Source organism: Hemitrygon akajei, chromosome 9 (assembly GCF_048418815.1).
Source record: "Hemitrygon akajei chromosome 9, sHemAka1.3, whole genome shotgun sequence".
Lineage (NCBI taxonomy): Eukaryota > Metazoa > Chordata > Chondrichthyes > Myliobatiformes > Dasyatidae > Hemitrygon > Hemitrygon akajei.
The window spans coordinates 110,051,704-110,076,540 of NC_133132.1; the positions used below are offsets into that span (position 1 = coordinate 110,051,704).

The 24,837-nt window shown below is 42.3% G+C and overlaps 1 protein-coding gene across 8 annotated transcripts in view; it reads right to left on the minus strand.

Annotated features, from left to right (window-relative positions):
• Positions 1-24,837, minus strand: part of dlgap2a (discs, large (Drosophila) homolog-associated protein 2a) — a 571,596-nt gene that overhangs the window by 104,957 nt on the left and 441,802 nt on the right. For all 8 annotated transcript variants that reach the window (XM_073056782.1, XM_073056777.1, XM_073056775.1 and 5 more), the window contains one exon: positions 5,331-6,400. In XM_073056782.1, coding sequence (XP_072912883.1) covers positions 5,331-6,332 — 1,002 coding nt within the window. In that variant the 5' untranslated portion in view covers positions 6,333-6,400. The remainder of the gene's footprint in view (positions 1-5,330; positions 6,401-24,837) is intronic.

Sequence of the window (24,837 nt, forward strand, 5' to 3'; positions counted from 1 at the left end):
AGGTGAGGGTGAGGTCTGGAGATGTTAGATAGAGGCAGACAAAAAGAAAAAAATGTAGTTGTGGTGAGGTGGGAATGAGGTGTCTTTAGGGTCGCGATAAGCAGGAACACAAAAGGCTACCATTGCTGGACATCAGAGTACAGGAGGTGAGACTGGGAACTGTAGGGGGAGAGAAGAAAGGGAGATGGGTTAAGAACAAGGGCACATGGGTGGGGACTGTGGAGGAACTGTGTTTGTGAGATGGGTGGATGGATTTGGGGAGGGAAAAGTGAGGAAAACAGGAAGGGGAGGAAGGAGGGGTGAAGATGTTTCCACCAATCCTCAACAGTCACCATGACACAGAAATTTGGGATGTTGACCGCCAGCCATGATTTTGATAAGGTCAATGTCAGGCTGTGTCACTAGGTTGTGGGATCGTACACTGACTTTGGGTTCAAGTCAATCAGTATTCACGAGAGGTCTTTTCAAAACCAACAGTGCATCGATCATTTTCCACTCCAATGCACAGGACAGTGTTAGTCGGTTCTTCCAGCACCTTTCTCTATACAAGCCCTGGCTGGTGGGTCAGCTGGTGCTGGTAATGCATTAGGCAGTTTGACTAGCTGTTGTGGAGCCTTCTCACCCTCTGCAGTGCAATGTCCATACCGTGCAGTGTTGCAGCGTGTTAGGATGCTGTCTACTATGAATCCGAAGAAAGTCATGACTATAGAATTGCATAGTCCAGTTCTCTTCAGTCTCCTCAGAAAGCGGAGATGTTTGTGAGCTTTCTTGATTGAGTAGGATGTGGTCTGGGACCATGGTAAGTTGCACAAGATGTGCACCCCCTGGAATATGAGGTTGCCTGCTTTTTCCGGGGCTGTGCCACTGATGGGAAAAAGTGGTTTGAGTGGTGCTAGTTCTCCTAAAGTTTATAACCATCTCCCTGGTCTTGTTGACATTGAGGAAAAGGTTATTTGCCTGGCACCTGGTACCAAGCTCTTCCACCTCCTCTCCATAGGCTGACTCATCATTGCTGGTGATGAGCCCCTCCACTGTTGTGACATCGGTGAGCTTGACAATGAGTGTACTTGGTGCACAGTCATGTTTGAGCAGAGGGTAAAGCAGTGGGCTTTGGGGGTTCAGCCATGTTGAAGATGATGAGAAGGAGGAGTGGTTGTACATCTGACTATCTGAGATCTGTTGGTTAGGAAGTCCTACATCCAGTTGCACAGTGGTGTATTTAGACTGAAGAGTAGGAGTTTGTTCAGCAGCGTTTGTGAGACAATAGTGTTGAATGTCAAATGGAAATCTAGAAACAGCACTCTGATATAAATGTCCTTGTTTTCTGGTTATGTCAGAGCTAGGTGCATGACAGATGCCGTAGCATCTATCATAGAGTAGTTCTGTTGTTAAGCATATTGGTGAGTGTCTAGTGTGGCTGGAAAGGAGTTTTTAGTATAATTACACTGCCCAAGACCACAAGAATCTGAAGAGAGTTGTGGACATAACTCAGTCCACCACCCAAACTAGTTGTCCCTTCCATGGTCTCTATCTACATGTTTCACTGGCTCGGATTAACTGTCAGCATAATCAAATACTCCTCCCAACTCAGGACATCTCTCTCTGCCTCTCTATATCAGGCTAAAGATACAAAAGCCTGAATCCATGCACCACTAGGCCCAAGGACAGCTTCTATCTTGCTGTTATCAGATTTCTGAACAGACATCTTGTACAATAAAGTTGGACTCTTGACCTTACAATCTATTGTGTTATAGCCTTGCAACTTATTGTTAGTCTATGCTGCACTTTCTCAGTAACTATAACAATATATTCTGCATTCTGTTATTGATTTTCCCCTGTATTACCTTGATGCACTTGTGTTTTGAATTGATCTGTATGGATGGCATGTGAAACAAATTTTTCACTCCACCTCAGTAGATGTGAAAATAATAAACCAGTATCAATACTCCAGGCTTCACGAGTCCAGGATCTCTCCAACTATTTTACCATTTCCGAGGCTCCTCAGCAGGAAATGATTCTGACATTCTGTGCTTTTTTATGTAGGTGCATTGTTCACTTGTACAAAAACATGAACTTCAAGGATTCACTCATGGGAATAATAGTCTGGAAAAAATTCTAAAGTGACAACTCTGCTGCAGTGCTAGTCCACTCACACATTTGATGTAATTACTGCCCTGCTTCATCCTTGTTAATTGTTTTAAATTATTTCATTAATTTCCAGTCCCTGCTGCTTCTTTGTGCAGTATAAAATCATCTTCAGTGCATTTGGTTGGAAGTAACCTCCTATTCCGTCGCCCTTAGTGCTTTCTTATTATCACAGTACCTTGGGAATTTTTCAGCTCCAGTGTTGATGGCATGAATTGCAGGAGCGAAACTCATCTGGACCAGTGAGACACTGTCACTGCCAACGCGTCACCATTTCTGTTTTCACTGCTTCAGAGTGTACGGCAATCTCTGCACTGTTCTGACATTTTGCGTTCATCACTGCATTTATTATTACATACACTGTTTACTCTGGGAGCTTCACGTGAGCAAGAAATTTCATAAGGAATTTTATTACACCCTGGTGACTATGACAATACACTGACCTGAATCTGAAATGCTAGCAGATCAGTGCTTGAGACAAACACAAATCGAAAACACCTTTGAACATTTTGCACAAGCAGTTCCCTCCGTGGATGTCATTGCAAGTTGAACAGCTGTATGTATAGCGAGTGTGTACTTCCACTGGGAAGAGTTTGCTATCAACACACACTGAACTTACCTTCAGTCCAAGGAGTCCTGGATTTGGCTACAGCAGATTCATGTGAATAAAGTTTCAATGATCTTTGCAACAATATCTCATTTTTAAAACAGAAATTTCCACACATGCTTGAGGCTTGAATAATAAATATTTACAGATGAAATCTGAGATAGAACCAAGTGAATATTGGGGAATGATTGTCCATTTATTCCAATTATTCTTTGAGGGAAGATGTATCTCTCATATATGTTTGGTAATTAAGGTTCATATAAGTTTAAATCAATAATTGTATAAATTATTCAATTTTTCAGTGTGTCTGGATTACGGCCATAAATTCAAAAGATATAGGAGCAGAATGAGGCTATTTAGCTCATTGTGTCTGTTTCCCCACTTCATGATGGCTGATCCATTTCCCTCTCAGTCCCAATCTCCTGCCTTCTCCCTGTATCCCTTCATGCCCTGACTAATCAAGAATCTATCAACCTCTGCCTTAAATATACCAAATGAATTGGCCTCCACAGCCACCTGTGGCAACAAATTCCACAGATTCACCACTCCTGGCTAAATAAATTCCTTCTCATCTCCATGCCAAATGGATGTTCCTGTTTTCTGAGGCTGTGTTCTCCGGTCTTAATTTCAATGAGATTCTTCCTTCATTCTTCTGAATTCAGGTCCAGACCCATCAAACACTCTTCATATGATGAGGCTTTCAATATCAGACCTCTTTTGAAACCTCTTCAATGCCAACTTACCTTTTCATAGATAAGTGGCCCAAAACTGCTCACAATACTCCAACTGAGACCTCAGTAGTTCCTTATAAAGCCTCAGCATTACATCCTTGCTTTTATATTCTTGTCCTTTCAAAATGAATGCTAACATTGCATTTGCCTTTCTCACCACAGACTCAACCTGCAAATTAACCTTCAGGGAATCGTGCATGGGGACTCCCAGGTCCCTTTGCACCTCAGATTTTTGAATTTCCCCTCCATTTAGAAAATAGTCTGCTCTTTTATTTAATCTATCAAAGTGCTTCCTGACACTGTATTCCATCTGCCATTCTTTGCTCATTCTCCTGATCTGTCTAAGTCCTCCTGTAGCCTCTTTGCTTCCTAAGTGCTACCTGCTCCTCTACCTATCTTTGTATCACCAACAAAGTTGGTCACAAAGCATCAATTCCATCATCCAGATTATTGACATACAACATAAGAAAGTAGTGGTACTAGCACAGACTACTGTGAAACATCGCTTGTGACCAACAGCCAGCCAGAAAAGGCTCCCTTTATTCTTACTCTTCTACCTCCTGCCAATCAAGGATTGCTCACTGAGTTGACCTGCCTTTTGATGGGTGGTCCAAGAACAGTACAGCACAACAACAGGCCTGCTGACCAAATAATTAAACTAATCCCTTCTGCCCACACAATGTCTCTAGCCTTCCACCCCTGCAGAATCATGTCTTATGAGAAGAGGCTTAGTGAGATAGGGCTTTTCTCCTTAGCGTGAAGAAAGATGAGAAGTGCTTTGATAGAGGTGTACATGACAATAAGAGGCATATACTGTAGATGGAGTGGACAGCCCAAGACTTTGTACCAGGGCAGAAATGGCTAATACATGGGGACCTAGTTTAATGTGATTGCCATAGAAGGCCATGATGCATCCAGATAAGATGCTTCCTATGGGGCATCAATAAAAATTGACAAAATATTGAGGGAAAAGGGAACCAGAGGAGAAGCTAAGTTTGAAGAAAACAACAGGATGTTGCACATAAGCATAATGGTATGAATGGTCCTGAGGTGGAGATGGTAGACAGCCTCAAGTTCACCAACAATTTGTCCTGGTCCAGCTGTATGGATCCTATGGCCAAGAAAGCTCACATCTACAGGAGATGAAGGAAATTCAACATGTCCCCAATGACCCCCACCAATTCTGACAGATGTGCCACAGAAATCATCCTACATGGATGCTTCACAGCTTGGCATGGCAACTGCTCCGTCCAGAAACACATGATGGTGATCGTGCAAATTAGCCTCCCTCCATGGATTCTGTCTACACTTTCTGCTGTCTCTGGAAAGCAGCCAACATAATGTGAGTCCCCTCCTGTTCTGTCTTCTCCTCCCCAACCCCATATTGGAGTGAAGTTACAAGAACTTGAGAACACGTACCATCAGCTTCAAAGAGAGCTCAATCCACTGTTATGAGACTCCTGAATGGACCTCTGGACCAATAAAATGAACTCTTGATCTCTTAATCTACCTCATTATTGTCCTTGCACTTCACCTGTGCTGCTCTGTCTCTGTAACTGTAACACTTTAACCTGCTTTCTGCTATTGCTTTTCCTTTGTATTATCTCAATGTACTTATGTGATGAAATGATCTGTGATGGATGGCATGCAAAACAAAGTTTTCTACCGTATCTTGGTATATATGACAATAATAAACCAATTTCAAATTGGTAAGGGAATACATTGTTTGTAGGACCATGCAATATTATGAACTTCTATTATATTTATTAAATTTCTGTCAAGATGAACAACATAAAGTGGAAAATGTCAATAGGGCTGCCAAAATTCAAAGAGAATCTGTGACTTACTTGTAGGTAATGACATGGCCTTAGAGATGATTTGATTTCCTGATGGAGGAGAGGTTTCTCCAGATGGAGAGATGACTTGCGATAGGCTTCCTTAGCCTGGCTGACAGTCAGTGTGGACCACGAACTCCGTTTCATGTATTTGCCTTCAGGAGTCATGGGTAGTCCTTCACAAGCAGAGCATTTAACATCGTTGTTGCTTTTCGATGTCTTCAGCGTAAGATCACTGAAGGCCCCCTGACTGCTGTCTGGATAGTACTGAGAGATGTGGTCCATGTGATGTTTGCTCATCGCACTGGGGGTACGGTACGTGCTTTCACTGTCCAAGTTGTCATCAGAGCTCCACCAGGCACTCATTGCCGACTTATGCTTGGGCTCCGGCTTCCGCTCTCTACTCTTACTCCGCTTGCCATGTTTGGGATGGTGGGAATGATGGTGATCGTCGGAATGTCGGCCCTCTCCCTTGGTGCCATTCACATTCCCCTTCGAGGCACCCTCCAGCGAGTGAGATTTGGTGAACAGCTTCTGGACAGAGTGCACGAGGTGGCGGATACGGCCGGGGCTCTCACTGCGCTGCTCGTTGGTGGTGGAGGTGCGCTGGTACTGCAGCGTGTGGAATCCGTCACGTTGTAGTGGCAGCTGTTTTTCAAACTGGTCAAGCAGGTTGGCGGGGATGCGGTTGATTTTGCTGCCTGTGTGTGACACGCTGGTGCAGTCGTCCCTGGAGTCGTAGTGGGAGGTGTAGTGCATCCGGGGGAATGTGCTGCTGGACACGTGCTCCCCGGAAACCATGGGAACCATACACTCCGAGTGTATGGAACTGCGGGGCGAACAGCGGTGACGGTCCATCTGGCAGCTGTCTGTCGGACTGAGCAGGTATGACTGGCGGGAATCCAGGCCATGGTGCGAGTGCTCATGGGAATGTTCACAGTCATCCGTCACTAGGCCACAGGAGTGCGCTGAGCTGAGCTGGGGCTGCGTACGACTCGTAGTCAATCCTTTCATGGTCCTCGATGATGGAGAGGAGATGGCTTCATCGAAGGGATGAGAAGGTGACCATGAGAATTGTTGGTCTGTCAACAAAAGACCACAATCAGAAAGTTAATATCAGCAGTAGTAAATTACTTGCTGGCCTTGTGTTTTATTAAACACCAGTAAAAAAAACATAAATCAGTGTGACCCAAACACTACCTTTGATTTAATAACCTATGTTCATCCAATAAAGATTAACGCACATTATATTTGTGACTTTAAATTTGGCCATGGACGTTCCCAAATCCAACTGCGAAAGGAAGAGGGTTGGGCATGGGGCTAGCAACCCCATCCTGTGAAAACCTAGAACAACACACACAAAATGCTGGAGGAACTCAGCAGGTCAGGTAGTATCTATGGAAATGAATAAACAGAGGACATTTTGGCCAAGATCCTTATTCAGGACCACAGTGCTACCGTAACGCCACAGAAACTCCAAAGACATCATCCTTGGGAGAGGAAGTTATCTTCACACTATAAGATAGGTAAGTCAGGTTACTGCTGGAGACGACTTGAAAGACTGCCCAGGACAGAGGACTCTGGTGAGCTACTGTCAGTGGCCAGTGCCTCAGTAGGTGAGATGGGCTTAAGAAGAAAAATATTCATGGCTTTAGTTCTGTAAGATAACAGTTCATTAAAGCATGGGGAGTTGTATCTCGTCTGTTTCCACAAAAACGCTGGCATGCATATTCATACCAAAAGAACAGATTTAATACCAATAAATATCTCAGTAATTACAATGCACAAAATACTGAATGTCTCTTCCAGCTCAGTGAATATCTGCATCTTTTACATCACAGATAAAAAATAAATATTTTCATTATGCTGGATAAATATCCACCAAAGGTCAAGTTTCCTTGTGTTGATAACTACAACAAAAAACATGACGGGTAATACTGGAATAAAATTATTAGCAGGTAGAATTTCACCTTCCTAATTTGTACAAGAAAGACGACTACTAACATGGTATAATTGCTCTAATTTCCACTACAAACATTATATTCACAGAACTTTATAGCTCTAAACAGGTAACTCAGGCTGACTGGAATGTGTCAGCGTGTGAGTCACTTTAACTCCAACTCTGTTTTAGTGACTTCCACATGCTCTCAACTCAACATCAGCGAAGACAGAATATCCAGTTGTTTTATATTTAAATAACTAACCATAGCTCAGTAAATTACACTGATTACTTCAGTGTTCACATTTCCCTCATAATAATGGAAAACTGATTGCCAGTCAGATGCATCATGGTCTGGTACGCTAATTTGAATGCACAGGAATGTAAGAGGTCGCAGAGTTCTGGACACTGAGCAACACAACAGGGAACCGTCCTCCCACCTTTGATAACATCTACTGCAACTGGATGCTAGACTCCCTCAATTTGTGAGGACTAGCAACAACATATCCTTGCTGATCAACAACACAGCATCTGTACATCAAGGCAGTGTGCTCAGCCCACAGCTCTACACCCAAACCTGTGTGGTGAAGCACAGCTCCAAAGCCATCTTCAAACTCGCTGATGACACGACTGTTGTTGGATGAATCACAGGTGGGGATGAGTCATCTTTCCGGAATGTGATAGGTCACCTGCACTGCACTTCCTCTGTAGATTTGCATTTTATTTTGCATTGTTATTGTTTTACCTCAATGCACTCTGCAATGGCTTGATCTGTATGAACAGTATACACTGTATCTCATTGCGATTACAAAAGAAACCAATTCAGATCCCAATACCTCCTTCAATAGCACTGCTACAACTCAAAGTCAGTAATACCAAAGAACTGATTGTTGGCTTCAGGAAGGCAAAGGAGGGAAAACATGAACCAGTGTGGGATTGGTGGAGAATATCTGATGATCTGTCCTAGGGCCAACACATAGATGCAATCATGAGGAAGGCATACCAGTGTCCTAACTTTCTCAGAAGGTTAAGGAGTTTTGGCTTGTCACTGAACACTCTAACAAACTTCTACAGGTGTATTTTTGAAAGTATCCTGATTGGTTTCATTATGGTCCAATACTGCAATTCAAATGCATGGGAACGCGAGAAGCTGCAGAGAGTAGTGACTCTGTGCGATAAGTCACGGGCTCGTCCCTCCCCACAATCAATAGTACCTACAGTTGACATTGCTCAAGAAGGCAAAATCTGTCATCAGTGATGCCCACCATCCAGGCTATGTCATCTCCTCATGGCTACAAATGGGCAGGAGGTGCAGAAGCTTGAAGTCCCACACAACCAGATTCAGGAACAGCTACTTCTCTTCAACCATTTGGCTCTTGCAACAACTGGCAAAAGCCCCAATCACTACTTCAGAATAGCAATACTCTTTGCATTACAATCGATTTTTTTTGTCTAATTGTGTTACTTGTTGTGTAATTTTTTTGTAAATTAGAATTTCTTTCTTTCTTTCTTTTTAAATCTTTTTATTAATTTTTTAAACAAACATAAATGAAACATGAATACAAAGTGTTTGAGAGTACATAATTAATAGTTTAAGTAGACATTCAAATATATAATAATCAGTATATATAGCCTCTCAAACTCAAAGTATTTATGAACAAAAGAGACAAAAAGAAAAAAAAAATAACCCCAAAAAAAAGAGAAAGAAAAAAAACTAACCAACATGGGCCATTGCATAATGTTAAATATATACAGTAGTGCCAATAACTCTGAACCTCCATCCAAATAATTAAGGATAATCAAAGTGAGGTTTAGGAAAAGACAATTTAACTCATATGAAAATGTTGAATAAATGGTCTCCAAGTTTCTTCAAATTTAACTGAAGGATCAAAAACAACACTTCTAATTTTTTCTAAACTCAGACAAGAGATAGTTTGAGAGAACCACTGAAATATAGTTGGAGGATTAATTTCTTTCCAGTTCAATAAAATAGATCTTCTAGCCATTAATGTAACAAACGCAATCAATCGTCGAGATGAAGAGGATAAACGACTATTATCCACCATTGGTAAACCAAAAATTGCAGTAAAAGGATACGGTTGGAAATTGATATTCAGAACTCTTGAAATAATACTGAAAATATCTTTCCAGTAATTTTGTAAACAAGGGCAAGACCAAAACATGTGGGTCAATGAAGCAACATCAGAATGACATCTGTCACAGGTTGGATTAACATAGGAGTAAAATCTAGCAAGTTTATCCTTAGACATATGAGCTCTATGTACAACCTTAAATTGTATTAGGGCATGTTTAGCACAAATAGAGGACGAATTGACTAATAGTAAAATTTTCTCCCACTGTTCAGTGGATATAAGACAATGAATTTCTTCTTTCCCATTCCTTCTTAATTTTTTCTGATGCTTCTGGCTGTAATTTCATGATCAAATTATAAATAATAGCTACTGAACCCTTTTGGCAAGGGTTCAGAGCTAAAATTCTTTCGGTAGTAGAATTTCTTGTGAAGGCTGCTTACTTGATGCTCTGTGCCTGTGATGCTGCTGCAAATATATCTTTTATTGTACTTGTGCATAGGACAATAAACTTGACTTTGAACAACAAGGAATTAGAGATATCACAGCTTTGTGGAGTTCAGGTTTGATAGGATGTCAAGTTCCATCAAGACAGTCTGACATGGTTAGATCTGCATCCAGCTAAGGCAGTAAGTTTGTGGGGACCTGGAATTAAGTCACAGAGCAGCAAATTCCATCAACCAGTTAAAAAGGCTCAGGAACCCAGACGACCTGAGCGCTTGCTATGAATCTCTAGATTCTAAGCAGCAGCATTACTCAAAAATTTCACAACGGTAAGAAATGGATAGGAAGCTACATAACTGCAAGTTTTTGATAATAGAATCTTTCTCTGATCACAGCGCAGATTGTAGGCTGTGAGAGCGTGCTTGAATTCAGCTTTGTTCAACAAACGTGTTCCCAAAACTATTTGTGTTGCTATAGTAATGCAAATTAATCATTAGTCTGAGGTCAGAAGCAACAAAAGCATGGCATAATAGTGTCATGACTGACGGCCTGTCTCTATGGGGGGTTTTGTTATACTTCAGTAGGAAGAGTATTAGACTAATTCCACTCTAAGTTTCTCAATAAACCAAGACCTGACATTATGCTCCTAAATGTATTGTGCGCACAGACTGCAGGTCAGGGTTTATCAAGCTAAACAGCTTCTGAATCGGATACCATCTTAAACTAACTTTTCATTTTCCATTGCAATCTTTCATGTTTCTTCACTCTCTTGGTACAATTATACTCAATGCCCTTCATTATAAATGCTCCCTTTGTAACACTTCGGTCAGGCCGCATTTAGAGCATTACATTCTGGAAGGACGTGCAGACCTTGGAGGGGGTGCAGAACAAAATTCGCCTGGATTAGCAGGCATGTACTATAAGGAGAGGTTGGACAAGCTAGGGTTGTTTTCTCTGAGGAGGCAGAGGCGGAGGGAAGACGTGATAGAAATGTATAAAATTAGGGAAAGCCTAAATAGAGTAGACAGCTGGTATCTTTTTCCCTAGGGTCAAAATGTCAAAGGCTGGAGTGCATGCATTTGTGGTGAGAAGGGGAAAGTTCAAAGGAGATACGTGGAAAGGGGGTCAATGCCCCTTAACTACTGGTCTGGAACTGTAAGAGGTCTTCACATACTCAAGGGGAATTACTGATGGCAGAAAGACTTTAGCCTTGCCCATCTTGTGTAAATCCATGGATGAATGAACAAAATCTCTTAAACCTAATGATTTCATAATTCTTGTATTATATTTTCTTCTGTCACAAACGCTCCTTCTGTCCTTGCCTCATCTTCCCTTTTTCCTGTTTTAATAATGTTCGGTAGGTATGGGAATTTCTGGAGATGAGGGTCGTGCACTTGATGGAAATCTGGAATCTGAAGTCAGTGTCTTTAACGAGCATCACTTCTGTTCACTGCAGTGATCGCTGGGATTGATCATCGATACACAGTCAACGTGGCTCCTTCGTTTCCGCACTCCACACTTCTGCCTGTTGTAGATTCGACATTCTTTTCATCATCAGAGCCTACTGACCTCCTGGAAAAGGCACTCCAGCAGCTCTACTTCATTAGTAATTTGTGGAGATTTGATATGTCACCACAGACTGTTAAAATACATTCTGACTGGTTGCATCACCAGCTGGTCCAGAGGCTCCAAAGCACAGGATTACAGAGGCTGCAGGCTCAGCGTACCCCTCCTCATCACCGAGGACATCTTCAAAAGGCAGTGCCTCAGGAAGGTGTTATCGAGTATTAAGGACCCTCACCATCTGGGTCATTCAGTCTTCTCATTACTATAATTAAGGAGAAGATACAGGAGCCCAAAGACACACACTCTATAATGTAGGAACAGCTTCTTCTGCTCCACCATCAGATTTCTGAATGGACAATGAACCCAGAAACACTACCTCATTATTCTATTTTTGCATTATGTATTTATTTTTGTGATTTATAGATGTTTATATCTTTGCAATGCACTGCTGCTGCAAAACAACACATTTCATGATATCTGTCAGATAATAAACCTGATTCTGATTCATTTGTGCCATGCTCCACACTCTCTGCAAAATTGTTTGTCTAAAACACAGACTTTTTAAAAATTAATTGATAGATTTTGTGTAGTGTTTATGCTGCATGCAATAACTAAACCCTTACCACAAAATTATCGTACACAGAGAAAAATATGGGATCAGAACAGTCACAGATAATGATACCAAAGATGTTAACAAATGTTTTATAAAGCAAATTACATTATTTCTTAATAAACTTTAATAAACTGTTTAAGCAATATTTTTCTCTTATGCTGAAAGAGTTCAATAAAAATATTCAATAAAATATTCAATAGAAATTGCAGACTGTTCTGTGTAGATTCTAAGGTTCACAAATTTACTATAATCGAATAGGCTGGGCAAGAGACACGGTTACTGCAACATACTTCGAAGGCTCATTGTCAAAGCGGAAGAGCTGAAGGTCATAATGGAGGGGATCACCAAGGTTAACAGAGCAAGATAATGTAATGATCTTGCCATGTTGAACTTGGTGTGGGGGGAGGGGGGGTTCGGTGTTAAAAGCTGACAGATTCCATGGGAATGGCATGGACTGGTTCATTAGCTGAGGGGCCATGACTGAAAGTGAAAATGAAAATAGCTGACTTTATTCTGGAAGGAAGGCCACAGATTTATCATCCAGATGCTACTGAGAAACTCTTATAGTGATCTCCTGGGGCTGAAATGATTCAGGATCAATTATCTCACTTGTCCATCTTTATGATAATTTTCATCTTAATTCCCATTGACCTGAAGTTTCCTGGAACATTTAAAACCGTACTCAATCAATTGCAAACTTGATTTTAAGGTCATTTGCTCTTACTTGAGTTGCGGAGCTTGGCTCCTCAGACAGTATTTGGACTAGAGCAACAATAGAACAGAACAGTGGAGCACAGAAACAGGCTCTTCAGCCCACAACATTATGGCTATCCAATGAAATTAGTAATCAAATGGCTAACTAAACTAATCTCTTTGACCTACACATAGCCCTCGTTTTTTCCCTCACATTCATGTGCCTATCCAAATGTATCTTAAAAGTCCCTAATGTATCTGCCTTTACTACCATCCCAAGCAGGGCATTCCAGGCAACCGCTGCTCTGTGTGTAAAAAATACTTGCCCCTCACAACTCCTTTCAAGTTACCCCCTTCAGCTTAAATGCTTGTCCTATAGTGTTAGATATTTCAACCCTAGGAAAAAAGATACTGTCTATCTATTCTGTTTATGCCTCTCATAATCATAACAGATCTCTCCTCAGCCTCCACCGCTTCAGAGAAAATAACCCAAGTTTGTCCAACCTCTCATTTTAGCACAAGCCCTCTAATTCAGGCAGCATCCTGGTAAGCCTCCTATCCACCCTCTCCAAAGCCTCGACATTCTTCCTATAATGAGGCGATCAGAAATGCATGCAATATTCCAGATGCAGTCTAGAGTTTTATAAAGCTGCAACGTAACTTCCTGACTTTTGAACTCAATGCCGTGACAAATAAAGGCAAGCATGCATATGTCTTCTTAAACACCCTATTGACCTGTGTAACCACTTTCAGAAAGCCACAAACTCGGACCCCAAAATCACTCTACTCATGTTAAGAAAATGAGTCAATGAGACTGTTGAGACAATGTATAGACAATGAGGCCCTCCAGGACTCTTTGGTGAGTGGGTTTTAGGGACTAACTTCTACTTCAGAGCTGGGGAACATTGGTGCTGCTGTCAGCTTGTTAATGACATTAAAAGTACACTGTTAATGACAGGACCCTTAACAGCATTCATGTATTGAGGGACCTTGGGGTCCAAGTCCATTACACACTGAAAGTGGACACACATTTGATAGGGTGTTAAAGGAGGCCCAAGGCATGCTTGCTTTTATTTGCCTAAGAATTAAGTTCAAGAGTCAGGAAGTTATGCTGCAGCTTTATAAAACTCTGGTTTGACCACATCTGGAGTATGGCACTCAGTTCTGTCATTCCATTACAGGAAGGATATGGAAGATTGGAGAGGGTGCAGGGGAGATTTACCTGGACACTGCCTGGATCTGAGGGTGTGTAATATAAGGAGAGGTTGATATTCTAGGAATGCTTTCTCTGGAACAGCTGAGGGGAAACCTGATGTGTCAATCCACCCACACTTGTATGGCTAGGCACAACTCAAATGCCATAGAACCTTAGAACATTACAGCACAGAAACGGGCCTTTTGGCCCTTCTTGGCTGTGCTGAACCATTTTTTGGCCTAGTCCCACTGACCTGCACCCGGACCACATTCCTCCATACACCTCTCATCTATGTACCTGTCCAAGTTTTTCTTAAATGTTAAAAATGAGCCCGCATTTACCACTTCATCTAGCAGCCCATTCCACACTCCCACCACTCTCTGTGTGAAGAAGCCCCCCCCAATGTTGAAGAAGCTCTCCCCCAATTTTTCCCCCTTCACCCTTAACCAATGTACTCTGGTTTTTTTCTCCCTTAGCCTCAGTGGAAAAAGCCTGCTTGCATTCACTCTATCTATACCCATCATAATTTTATATATCTCTATCAAATCTCCCCTCATTCTTCTACACTCCAGGGAATAAAGTCCTAACCTATTCAACCTTTCTCTGCAACTCAGTTTCTCAAGTCCCGGCAACATCCTCGTAAACCTCTGCACTCTTTCAACCTTATTAATATCCTTCCTGTAATTCAGTGACCAAAACTGCACACAATACTCCAAATTCGGCCTCATCAATGCCTTATACAACCTAACTATAACATTCCAACTTTTATACTCAATATTTTGATTTATAAAGGCCAATGTACCAAAAGCTCTCTTTACGATCCTATCTACCTGTGACGCCACTTTTAGGGAATTTTGTATCTGTATTCCCAGATCCCTCTGTTCTACTGCACTCCTCAGTGTCCTACCATCTACCTTGTATGTTCTACCTTGGTTTGTCCTTCCGAAGTGCAATACCTCACACTTGTCTGTATTGAACTCCACCTGCCATTTTTCAGCCCATTTTTCCAGCTGGTCCAAATCCCTCTGCAAGCTTTGAAAACCTTCCTCACTGTCCACTACACCTCCAATCTTTGTATCATCAGCAAATTTGCTGATCCAATTTACCACGTTATCATCCAAACCATTGATATAGATGACAAATAACAATGGACCCAGCACTGATCCCTGTGGCACACCACTAGTCATAGGCCTCCACTCAGAGAAACAATCCTCCACTACCACTCTTTGACTTCTCCCATTAAGCCAATGTTTAATCGAATTTACTACCTCACCATGTATACCTAGCGACTAAATCTTCGTAACTAACCTCGCATGCGGGACCTTGTCAAAGGCCTTACTGAAGTCCATGTAGACAACATCCACTGCCTTCCCTTCATCCACTTTCCTGGTAACCTCCTCAAAAAACTCTAATAGATTTGTTAAACATGACCTACCACGCACAAAGCCGTGTTGACTCTCCCTGTCTATCCAAATACTTGTTGATCCTAAATCTTAGTACTCCTTCCAATAATTTACCTACTACTGACGTCAAATTTACCGGTTTATAATTTCCCGGATTACTTTTAGAGCCTTTTTTAAACAACAGAACAACATGAGCTATCCTCCAATCCTCTGGCACCTCACCCGTAGATACCGACATTTTAAATAAATCTGCCAGGGCCCCTGCAATTTCAACACTAGTCTCCTTCAAGGTCCGAGGGAATAGCCTTTCAGTTCCTGGGGATTTATCTACTGTGATTTGCCTCAAGATAGCAAGTACCTCTTCCTCTTCAATCTGTATAGGTTCCATGACCTCACTATTTGTTTGCCTTATTTCCATTGACAGTTTCCTTTGTAAATACATACGCAAAAAAACCATTTAAGATCTCCCCCATTTCTTTTGGTTCCATACATAGCCGACCACTCTGATCTTCCAGAGGACCAATTTTATCCCTTACTATCCTTTTGCTCTTAATATGCCTGTAGAAGCTCTTTGGATTATTCTTCGCCTTGACTGCCAAAGCTACCTCATGTCTTAGCCCTCCTGATTTCTTGAGTATTTTTTTGCACTTTTTATACTCCTCAAGTACCTTATTTGTTCCCTATTTCCTATACATGTCATACATCTCTCTCTCTTCTTTATCAGAGTTCCAATATCCCTACAGAACCAAGGTTCCTTATTCTTATTCACTTTGCCTTTAATCCTGACAGGAACATACAAACTCTGCACTCTCAAAATTTCTCCTTTGAAAGCCTCCCACTTACCAATCACATCCTTGCCAGAGAACAACCTGTCCCAATCCACACATTTTAGATTCTTTCTCATTTCTTCAAATTTGGCCTTTTCCCAGTTTAGAACCTCAACCTGAGGACCAGATCTATCTTTATCCATGATCAAGTTGAAACTAATGGTGTTATGATCACTGGAACCAAAGTGTTCCCCTACAGACACTTCTGTCACCTGTCCTAACTCGTTTCCTAATAGGAGATTTAATATTGCATCCTCTCTAGTCGGTACCTCCATTTATTGATTTAGAAAGCTTTCCTGAACACATTTTACAAACTCTAGCCCATCTAGACCTTTAACAGCATGGGAGTCCCAATCAATATGTAGGAAGTTAAAATCCCCTACTATCACAACTTTATGTTTCCTGCAGTTGTCTGCTATCTCTCTGCAGATATGCTCCTCCAATTCTCTCTGACTATTAGGTGGTCTATAATACAACCCATTAATGTGGTCATACCTTTCCTGTTTCTCAGCTCCACCCATATGGCCTCGGTAGACAAGCCTTCTGATCTGTCCTGCCTGAGCACTGCTGTAACATTTTCCCGGACTAGCAATGCCACCCCCCCACCCTTCATCGCTCTGCCTCTATCACGTCTGAAACATCGGAACCCTGGAACATTAAGCTGCCAGTCCTGCCCCTCCTGTAGCCAAGTTTCACTAATGCCTACAATGTCATGATTCCACGTGTCAATCCATGCCCTCAGCTCATCAGCCTTCCCCACAATACTCCTCACTTTGAAATAGACACACCTCAGAAGATTATTACCATCACACACAACCCTTCTATTTGTGACTTTGCAGGAACCTTTAACATAATTTATTTTCACCCCCACTCCACTATCTGCTCTGGCACTCTGGTTCCCATCCCCCTGCAAATCTAGTTTAACCACCCCCCCCCCCCCAATAGCACTAACAAACCTCCCTGCAAGGATATTGGTCCCCCTGTAGTTCAGGTGTAACCCGTCTCTCTTGTACAGGTCCCACCTGCCCCAAAAGAGGTCCCAATGGTCCTGAAATCTGAAACCCTGCCCCCTGCACCAGTTCCTCAGCCACGTGTTCATCCTCCAGAGCATCCTATTCTTACCTTCACTGGCACGTGGCACAGTTAGCAATCCGGAGATTAGCACCCTCGAGGTCCTGCTTTTTAACTTTCTACCAAGCTCTCTATACTCACTCTTCAGGACCTCCTCACTCTTTCTTCCTACGTCATTGGTACCGATGTGTACCATGACATCTGGCTGCCCACCCTCCCACTTCAGAATGCTGTGCATGCGATCAGAGACGTCCCTGACCCTGGCACCCGGAAGGCAACAAACCATCCGGGAGTCTCTGTCACGACCACAGAACCTCCTGTCTGTACCTTTAACTAGCGAGTCCCCTATCACTACTGCTCTCCTCTTCTTCCCCCCTCCCTTCTGCACTGTAGAGCCAGACTCAGTGCCAGAGATCCGGCTGCCGCAGCTTGTCCCAGGTAAGTCATTCCAAATCGGTATACCTGTTGGTGAGGGGAATGGCCACAGGCCATGCTCTGCCTACCCGTTCCCCTTCCCTCGCCTGATGGTAATCCAATTACCTGTGTGCTGCTCCTTTGGCATAACTACCTCCCTGAAACTATTATCTATAAATTTCTCATTCTCCTGAATGATCCGGAGGTCATCCAGCTCCTGCTCCGGTTCCCTAATATGGTTTGTTAGGAGCTGCAGCTGGATGCACTTCTTGCAGGTGCCGTTGTCAGGGACACCAGAGGTCTCCCTGACTCCCCACATCCTGCAAGAGGAGCATTCCAACATCCTGCCTGGCATTCTCTCTACTGTAAACAAACAAAGCAAAACTTACTGGAACCTACACTCACCTCTGCCTGTTCACGCCGAAGCCTGTTGAGCCAAAGCCGTCCCACTCTGACTCAGTCCACTCCAACGATGGCCGCTGTATATGGCAGTCTTTTTTTAAACCTTTGGCGCTCTACGTCACGCGCCTGCGCAGTCTAGCGTCTTTTCCCCGAGCAGTTAAAAAAAAGGCTTCTCTCCATGATGTCTTTACTCCTTTCACTCTCAGCCTCTTGCTTCAATTATGCCCTTTTGTTGCCATTTGTAAATTTGCTGGTGATATTGTTGGCAGAATTTCAGATGGTGACAGAAGGGTATACAAGGAGCAAGATATACCAATCAGTTGAGTGGTGTTGCAGCAACAACCTTACACTCAGCGTCAGCATGACCAAAGAGCTGATTGTGGACTTCTGGAAGGGAAGATGAGCAAACTAATCCTCACAGAGGGATTAGAAGTGGAGAGAGTGAGCAATTTCAAGTTCCTGGGTGTCAATATCTCTGAGGATCTAACCTGGACTCAACATGTTGATCCAGCTATAAAGAAGGCAAAATAGAGACTGCATTTCATCCGGAGTCTGAGATTTGGTTTGTTAACTAAAACTCTCGAAAACATCTGTGGAGTACTGTGGAGAGTATTCTGACTGGCTGCATCACCGCCTGGTATGGGGGCGGGTAGGGGCTGCAGCACATGATTGAATTAAGTTGCAGAAACTTGTACAATTAGTCAGCTGCATCATGGGTACTAGCCTACTTAGTACCCAAGACATCTTCAAGGAATGGTGCCTCAGAAAGGCGGTGTCTATTATTAAGGACCCCCATCACCCAGATCACGCCCTCTTCTCATTGCTACCATCAGGAAGGAGGTATAGAAGCCTAACAGCACACACTCAGTAACTCAGGAACAGCTTCTTTCTCTCTGCCACCTGATTTGTAAATAGATATTGAACCCATAAACACTGCCTCACTATTTTTTATTTCTATTTTTCTTAGCACTATTTATTTTAACTTAACTATTTAATAGATATAGATATATATATATATACTTACTGTAATTGATTTTGTTTTCTCTATATTTATTTATTATGTACTGTATCGCATTGTACTGTTACCGTAAAGTTAATGAATTTCATGACCTATGCCGGTGATATTAAACCTGATTCTTATAGAAGTTTATAAAATTGAAAGACAACAATTTTTTTCCCCAGGGTTTAAAAGTCTATTACCAAAGGACATGAATTTAAGGCGAGAGGCAATAAGTTCAAAGGATATGTGCTGGGCAAGTTTTTTATTACATGGAGAGTGTAGGAGCCTGGAATGTGCTGGAGGCAGTTATGTTTAAGAGATTTTTAAATTGTCACATGAATATGCAGAGAATGTAGGCATCTGGACCATGTGTAAGCAGAAGGATTTAGAAGTCATTAGCTCACGTAGCACTCAGGAAAATGTATTTCTATTATAGCTGTCATGGCCAGTTTTAAAATTCCTTCCTGCTGTCATAAACTCTTTGGAGCTTTTTCCAGTAGTGTCACGCCCAAAAGGTAGACCTTGTACCACCAGTCTGGTCCTTTCTGTCTGCAGGTATCATGACTAAAGTTGGATTCTCATAAAGTAAGGATAATTTCATACAATTTATGTTTTTTTCTTGTAAATATTATGTATTCAATACTACATGCTTATGAAGCTGCTGCAAGTAACTTTATTGCACTTGTGCAGACATGTGATTGTATATATGATAATAAACTCAACTCTGACTTCATCTTGCTCACACCTGTCACTGCAATGATGATTTAAATAAAATTTGAATGAATCCACTAATAGAGCCCTAAATACACTTGTTTTCTTTGGGTTTATCTGAGCTTGAAGCAAACTGCAGCTGGAAAATCGGAAACATGACTACTGTGAGAAAAATGTGTCATTCACTGGGGCAATTGAAATTAATTAAATCTCAGGTAACCAGGTTCAGAAAGAAGGCTTGTGTTTTACTGCAATGAAATTTAAGGTTCATTCTCAGCAATTCACTCTGAGGAGTAGTTACCTGGAGTCTGAGTGTCGATGAGGCAGGTACCCTGAACCAGTCACCTCCTGACAAGGGCAGTACCCCTGAACCAATCACCTCCTGACGAGGGCAGTACCCCTGAACCAATCACCTCCTGACGAGGGCAATACCCTGAGCCAATCACCTCCTGACGAGGGCAGTACCCCTGAACCAATCACCTCCTGACAAGGGCAGTACCCCTGAGCCAATCACCTCCTGACGAGGGCAGTACCCCTGAAGCAATCACCTCCTGACGAGGGCAGTACCCCTGAACCAATCACCTCCTGACGAGGGCAGGTTCCTCTTTCCCATCCCGAGAGCTGATGAGGGTAGACACCTTGCAGCGACCCTCCACAGGACGGTCACATCAAAGCTGCTGCCATCATTCAGCTCCCATCACACCAGTTCATAGGCAGAACCCATCTACCACACTTTACATGACAAGTCCATTAAATCAAAATGGTGATTGAATAATTCTCATGCTTTTAGCTTCAGATATTTCTTTAAATTTCACAGCATGGAATAGGCCTTTCTGGCCCTTTGAGCCATGCAGCACTGCAGCCCACCAGTTTAATGCCTGCCTAATCACGGGACAATTTATAAAGACCAATTAATTTACCAACCAGTAGGTCTTTGGACTTTGGGAGGAAGCCGGAGCACCCGGAGGAAACCCATGTGGTCACAGGGAGAATGTGCAAGCTCTTTACAAGCAGCATCAGGATTTGAATCTGGGTTGCCTGTACAGTAAACTGCTGTGCTAACAATTATGTTACTGTGCCACTAACTAGATATATTACATGATTTAATTAATTAGCATAAGAAGGGTCCTTGGCTCTAATTTGGTCCCAAATGTTATTATGCATATGACTAATGGACAGTTAATCTAGGTTGTAGAGAGAAAATTATAAACTTTAGATTACAGGGTTGTACCATTTTCCATGGAGATAGGTCCCAAATGCCCTTAATTCCTGGGTGAAAAAGGTGAGGAAAACTATCAATTTTGTAAGTCTTTGTAACTTACTTCTATTTAGGGATATCTCCTACACCTTAGAGATTGCTGGCTGTCTGCCCTGGACTGTGTTGTTGTTAAGTCCAAGCATAACTTTAGTACTACTCTTCAGCTGGGAACAGAAGGTCTTTCTGACAGTACGTGGACACAGCAAACAACTATTTCCAACTGTTAACTCTCCAATGCTGGAACATCTCTGCTTAAAAAATAATGCACTGCTCACAAGCTAAAGCCATAATTTAAGTTCAAATTCAGGATTAAGCTGGAAAGAGCGCAGAGGAGATTCACAAGAATGATGCCAGGACATTGAGGTCTGAATTATGGAGGTGGTTTGAGCAGTATGGACTTTATTCATAAGAGTATAGGAAACTGAGGGGAGACGTTACAGACCTGTATAAAATCATGAAGAGATTGGGTGAATGCACATAGTCTTTTCCTATGGTTGGGGAATCAAGAACTAGAGGGCATAAGTTTAAGGTGATGGGGAAGAGATTTAACAGGAACTTGAATGGCAACTTTTTCACCCAAAAGGTGGCCAGATTATGGAATGAACTGCCAGATGAAGTAGTTGAGGCAGGCCCATTAACAGATTATGGAATGAACTGCCAGATGAAGTAGTTGAGGCAGGCCCATTAACAGATTATGGAATGAACTGCCAGATGAAGTAGTTGAGGCAGGCCCATTAACAGATTATGGAATGAACTGCCAGATGACGTAGTTGAGGCAGGCCCATTAACAGATTATGGAATGAACTGCCAGATGACGTAGTTGAGGCAGGCCCATTAACAGCATTGACAGACACTTGGATAGGTACATGGATAGGAATGGTTTCGAGCAGGGGTTCTGAACCTGAGGTCCATGGACCCCTTGGTTAATGGTAGGGGTCAATGGCATAAAAAAGGTTCAGAACCCCTGGCTTAGAGGGATATGGGCGAATTGAACTAGCTTAGATGGAAATGTTGGTTGGTGTGAATGAATTGGGCTAAAGGGCTTGTTTCTGTGCTGTAGGTCTCTATAACTCCTGTACACAGCATTAATTCACCTCTGCTTACTAGTCAATCACGTTTAACCATACACATGTATATCAAAAAGCTAAACAAGATGACACATCAACATGACTTTCCTATAGTTGATTTGATGGATAATGTTTCACTAGTGGGAATAATTCACATGAAATTTTAAAAGCATACAATGAAGTTCATTAAAAGAAAACTGTCAACGTGATTAAAAAAAACTGTTCGTTTCTGGGAAACAAGTGAATGACCTTCTGTGGCAAATTGTGATCAATTAACAGGATTGAGAAACTACAGTGAAGGTCCTTTCCAACCTGAACCATATGTTAAAGCTCCAAAGGTTACAATTTCAGACATTACAAGGACAGTTTGTATTTTTAATCTCTGCTGGCCATGGGCAACCAGTGACAGCACTTCAAATGCTGTGTACCATTACTCCCAAATGATAAACAGAAGGACAAAAATTACAAATTGTGCAGGAACTTTTGGCCCATTAAATGGCTCAGACCCATTTACTACTGAACTTCTGCTGCAGGTGTATGGTGTCAGAGTGTCATACTTTACAGAAGCAGGCTGTTTAGCTCAGCCAAGTCCACAGCAGCTACCGGCCACACATTCACACCAATCCTAATTTATTCCCACTCTATTGTCCTAACATTTCCATCAACTCCTGTCAGATTCTACACACTAGGGGCAATTTAGGAACCAGTAACCTGCTGGCCCCCTTTTTACTGGGATTTTGGGGAGAACCAGAGCACTGTGGGGAAATGCACACAGTCATAGGCAGGGCATGCAAACTCTACCCAGCCAGAACCAGATATTGGGATTGAACCCGGGTCTTCGGCAGCATTTCTACTATCTGTACCTACTGCGTCACCCCAAGGAACATTTCGTCCAGCTTAGGGAATGTAGCCATGAGAAAGTGGAAAATTCAGTCAGCTCCATTACGGGCACTAAACTCCCCAGTATCGAGGACATCTTCAAAAGGTGACTCCTTAAAAAGGCGGCATCTATCATTAAGGATCCCCACCACCCACGACATGCCCTCTTCTCATTGCTACCTTCAAGATGGAGGTTTAGGAGCCTGAAAACACATACTCAACGTTTTAGGAACAACCTCTTCCTCACTGCCATCAGATTTCTGAAAGGACAATGAACCCACAAACACCATCTCAATTTTTAAAAAATTTGCTATTTTAACATTACTTATTTAATTTATCTCTCTCTCTCTCTCTCTATATATATATATATATATATTTATATGCTAATCACTGGGAGAAAACTTAATTCACCTTCAGCCCTGTTTTTCCTCCATTAATTTAAATGCTAGCAACACCTGTGCTAAACCCCTGGTGCCTTAAATATAGAACACAGAACATTACACCACAGGAACAGGCCTTTTGGTCACAACGTCTGTACCAGACATGGTGTTCAACTAAACTAATCTCTTCTGCGTGTACATGATCCACATTCTTACATTCCCTACATCCTTTTATGTCTATGGCCTCCTAAGTGCCTCTATCATATTTGCCTGTACCATTTGAGGCATCCATCAATATCTGTGCAAGAAACTTATCTCTTTTGAACTTAACCTCTCACACCTAAATGCATGCCCTCTAGCATTAGATATTTCAAACCTAGGATAAAAGATTCTGACTGCCTACTCTATCTATATCCTTCATAATTTAATAAACTTCAATCAGATCTCCCCTCAGGTTCTGAGCTCCAGAGAAACACAGCCCAAGTTTGCCTCTCCTGACAGCACATGCCCTCTAACCAGGCAGCATCCTGGTAAACCCCTTCTGTACACTCTCCAAAGCTTTCTCATCATTCCTGTAATGAGGTGACTAGAACTGAATGCAATTCTGCAGATGTGGCCTAAACAGAGTTTCATAAAGCTACCACATAACTTCCTGACTCTTGAATTCAGTGTCATGACTGATAAAGGCCATCTGCCTTCCTTACCACCCTATCAACCTGGGTTGCCATTTTCAGACAAACAAAGATCCCAAGTACATTAACACGGTTCATAGTGCTGTCACTAACTGTGCATTCTCCTTTTACATTTGACCTCCCAAAGTACAGCACCTCACACTGGTCCAGATTAAACTCCATATGCCATTTCTCTGCCCATATCTGCAACTAACCCACTCATCTATGTTCTCAGCAAAGGATTCAGTGCAGATCACTGTGGAGCACCACCCAGGACAGGCCTTCATGCAGAGTAAATAGATCATAGTCTCAAAATGGAAGAATATCCCTTTTTGATCAGAGATGAAGAGGGAACTTATTTAACCAGAAGGTTGTGCATCTGGAATCATTGCCACAGACAGCTGTGTAAGGCACATCATTGGGCATATTTATGGCAGAAGTTGATCGGTTCTTGATTAGTCAAAATTTCAAAGGTTACTAGGAGAAGGCAGGAGAATGGGGTGGAGAGGAATAATAAATTAGCCATGATGGAATGGCAGAACAAATTCAATGGGCTGAATGGCCTAATTCTACTCCTATGTCATATAGTCTACTGCAGGAAATTGAGACCAGCTGGGTGGTACTGTGGTCGGTATGGGCTGGTTGGGGTGAAGAACCTGGATATGTGCTATTTTTTTCTATGATTCTATGACTCTATGAGATAAATACATGCTTCAGAAAAAATATATAAACTGTAGACTGAATGAACTACTGTATACATCCATCCCGCATTCAAACACAGCTACAACTGAAGACCACCCTGAATGGTACAACGTCATGGAGAGGCTTGTGTGTGTGTGTGGGTGGTTGCGTTAATTGTAACCTTCAGCCTGACAGTAACAGAGGTGACAATGACA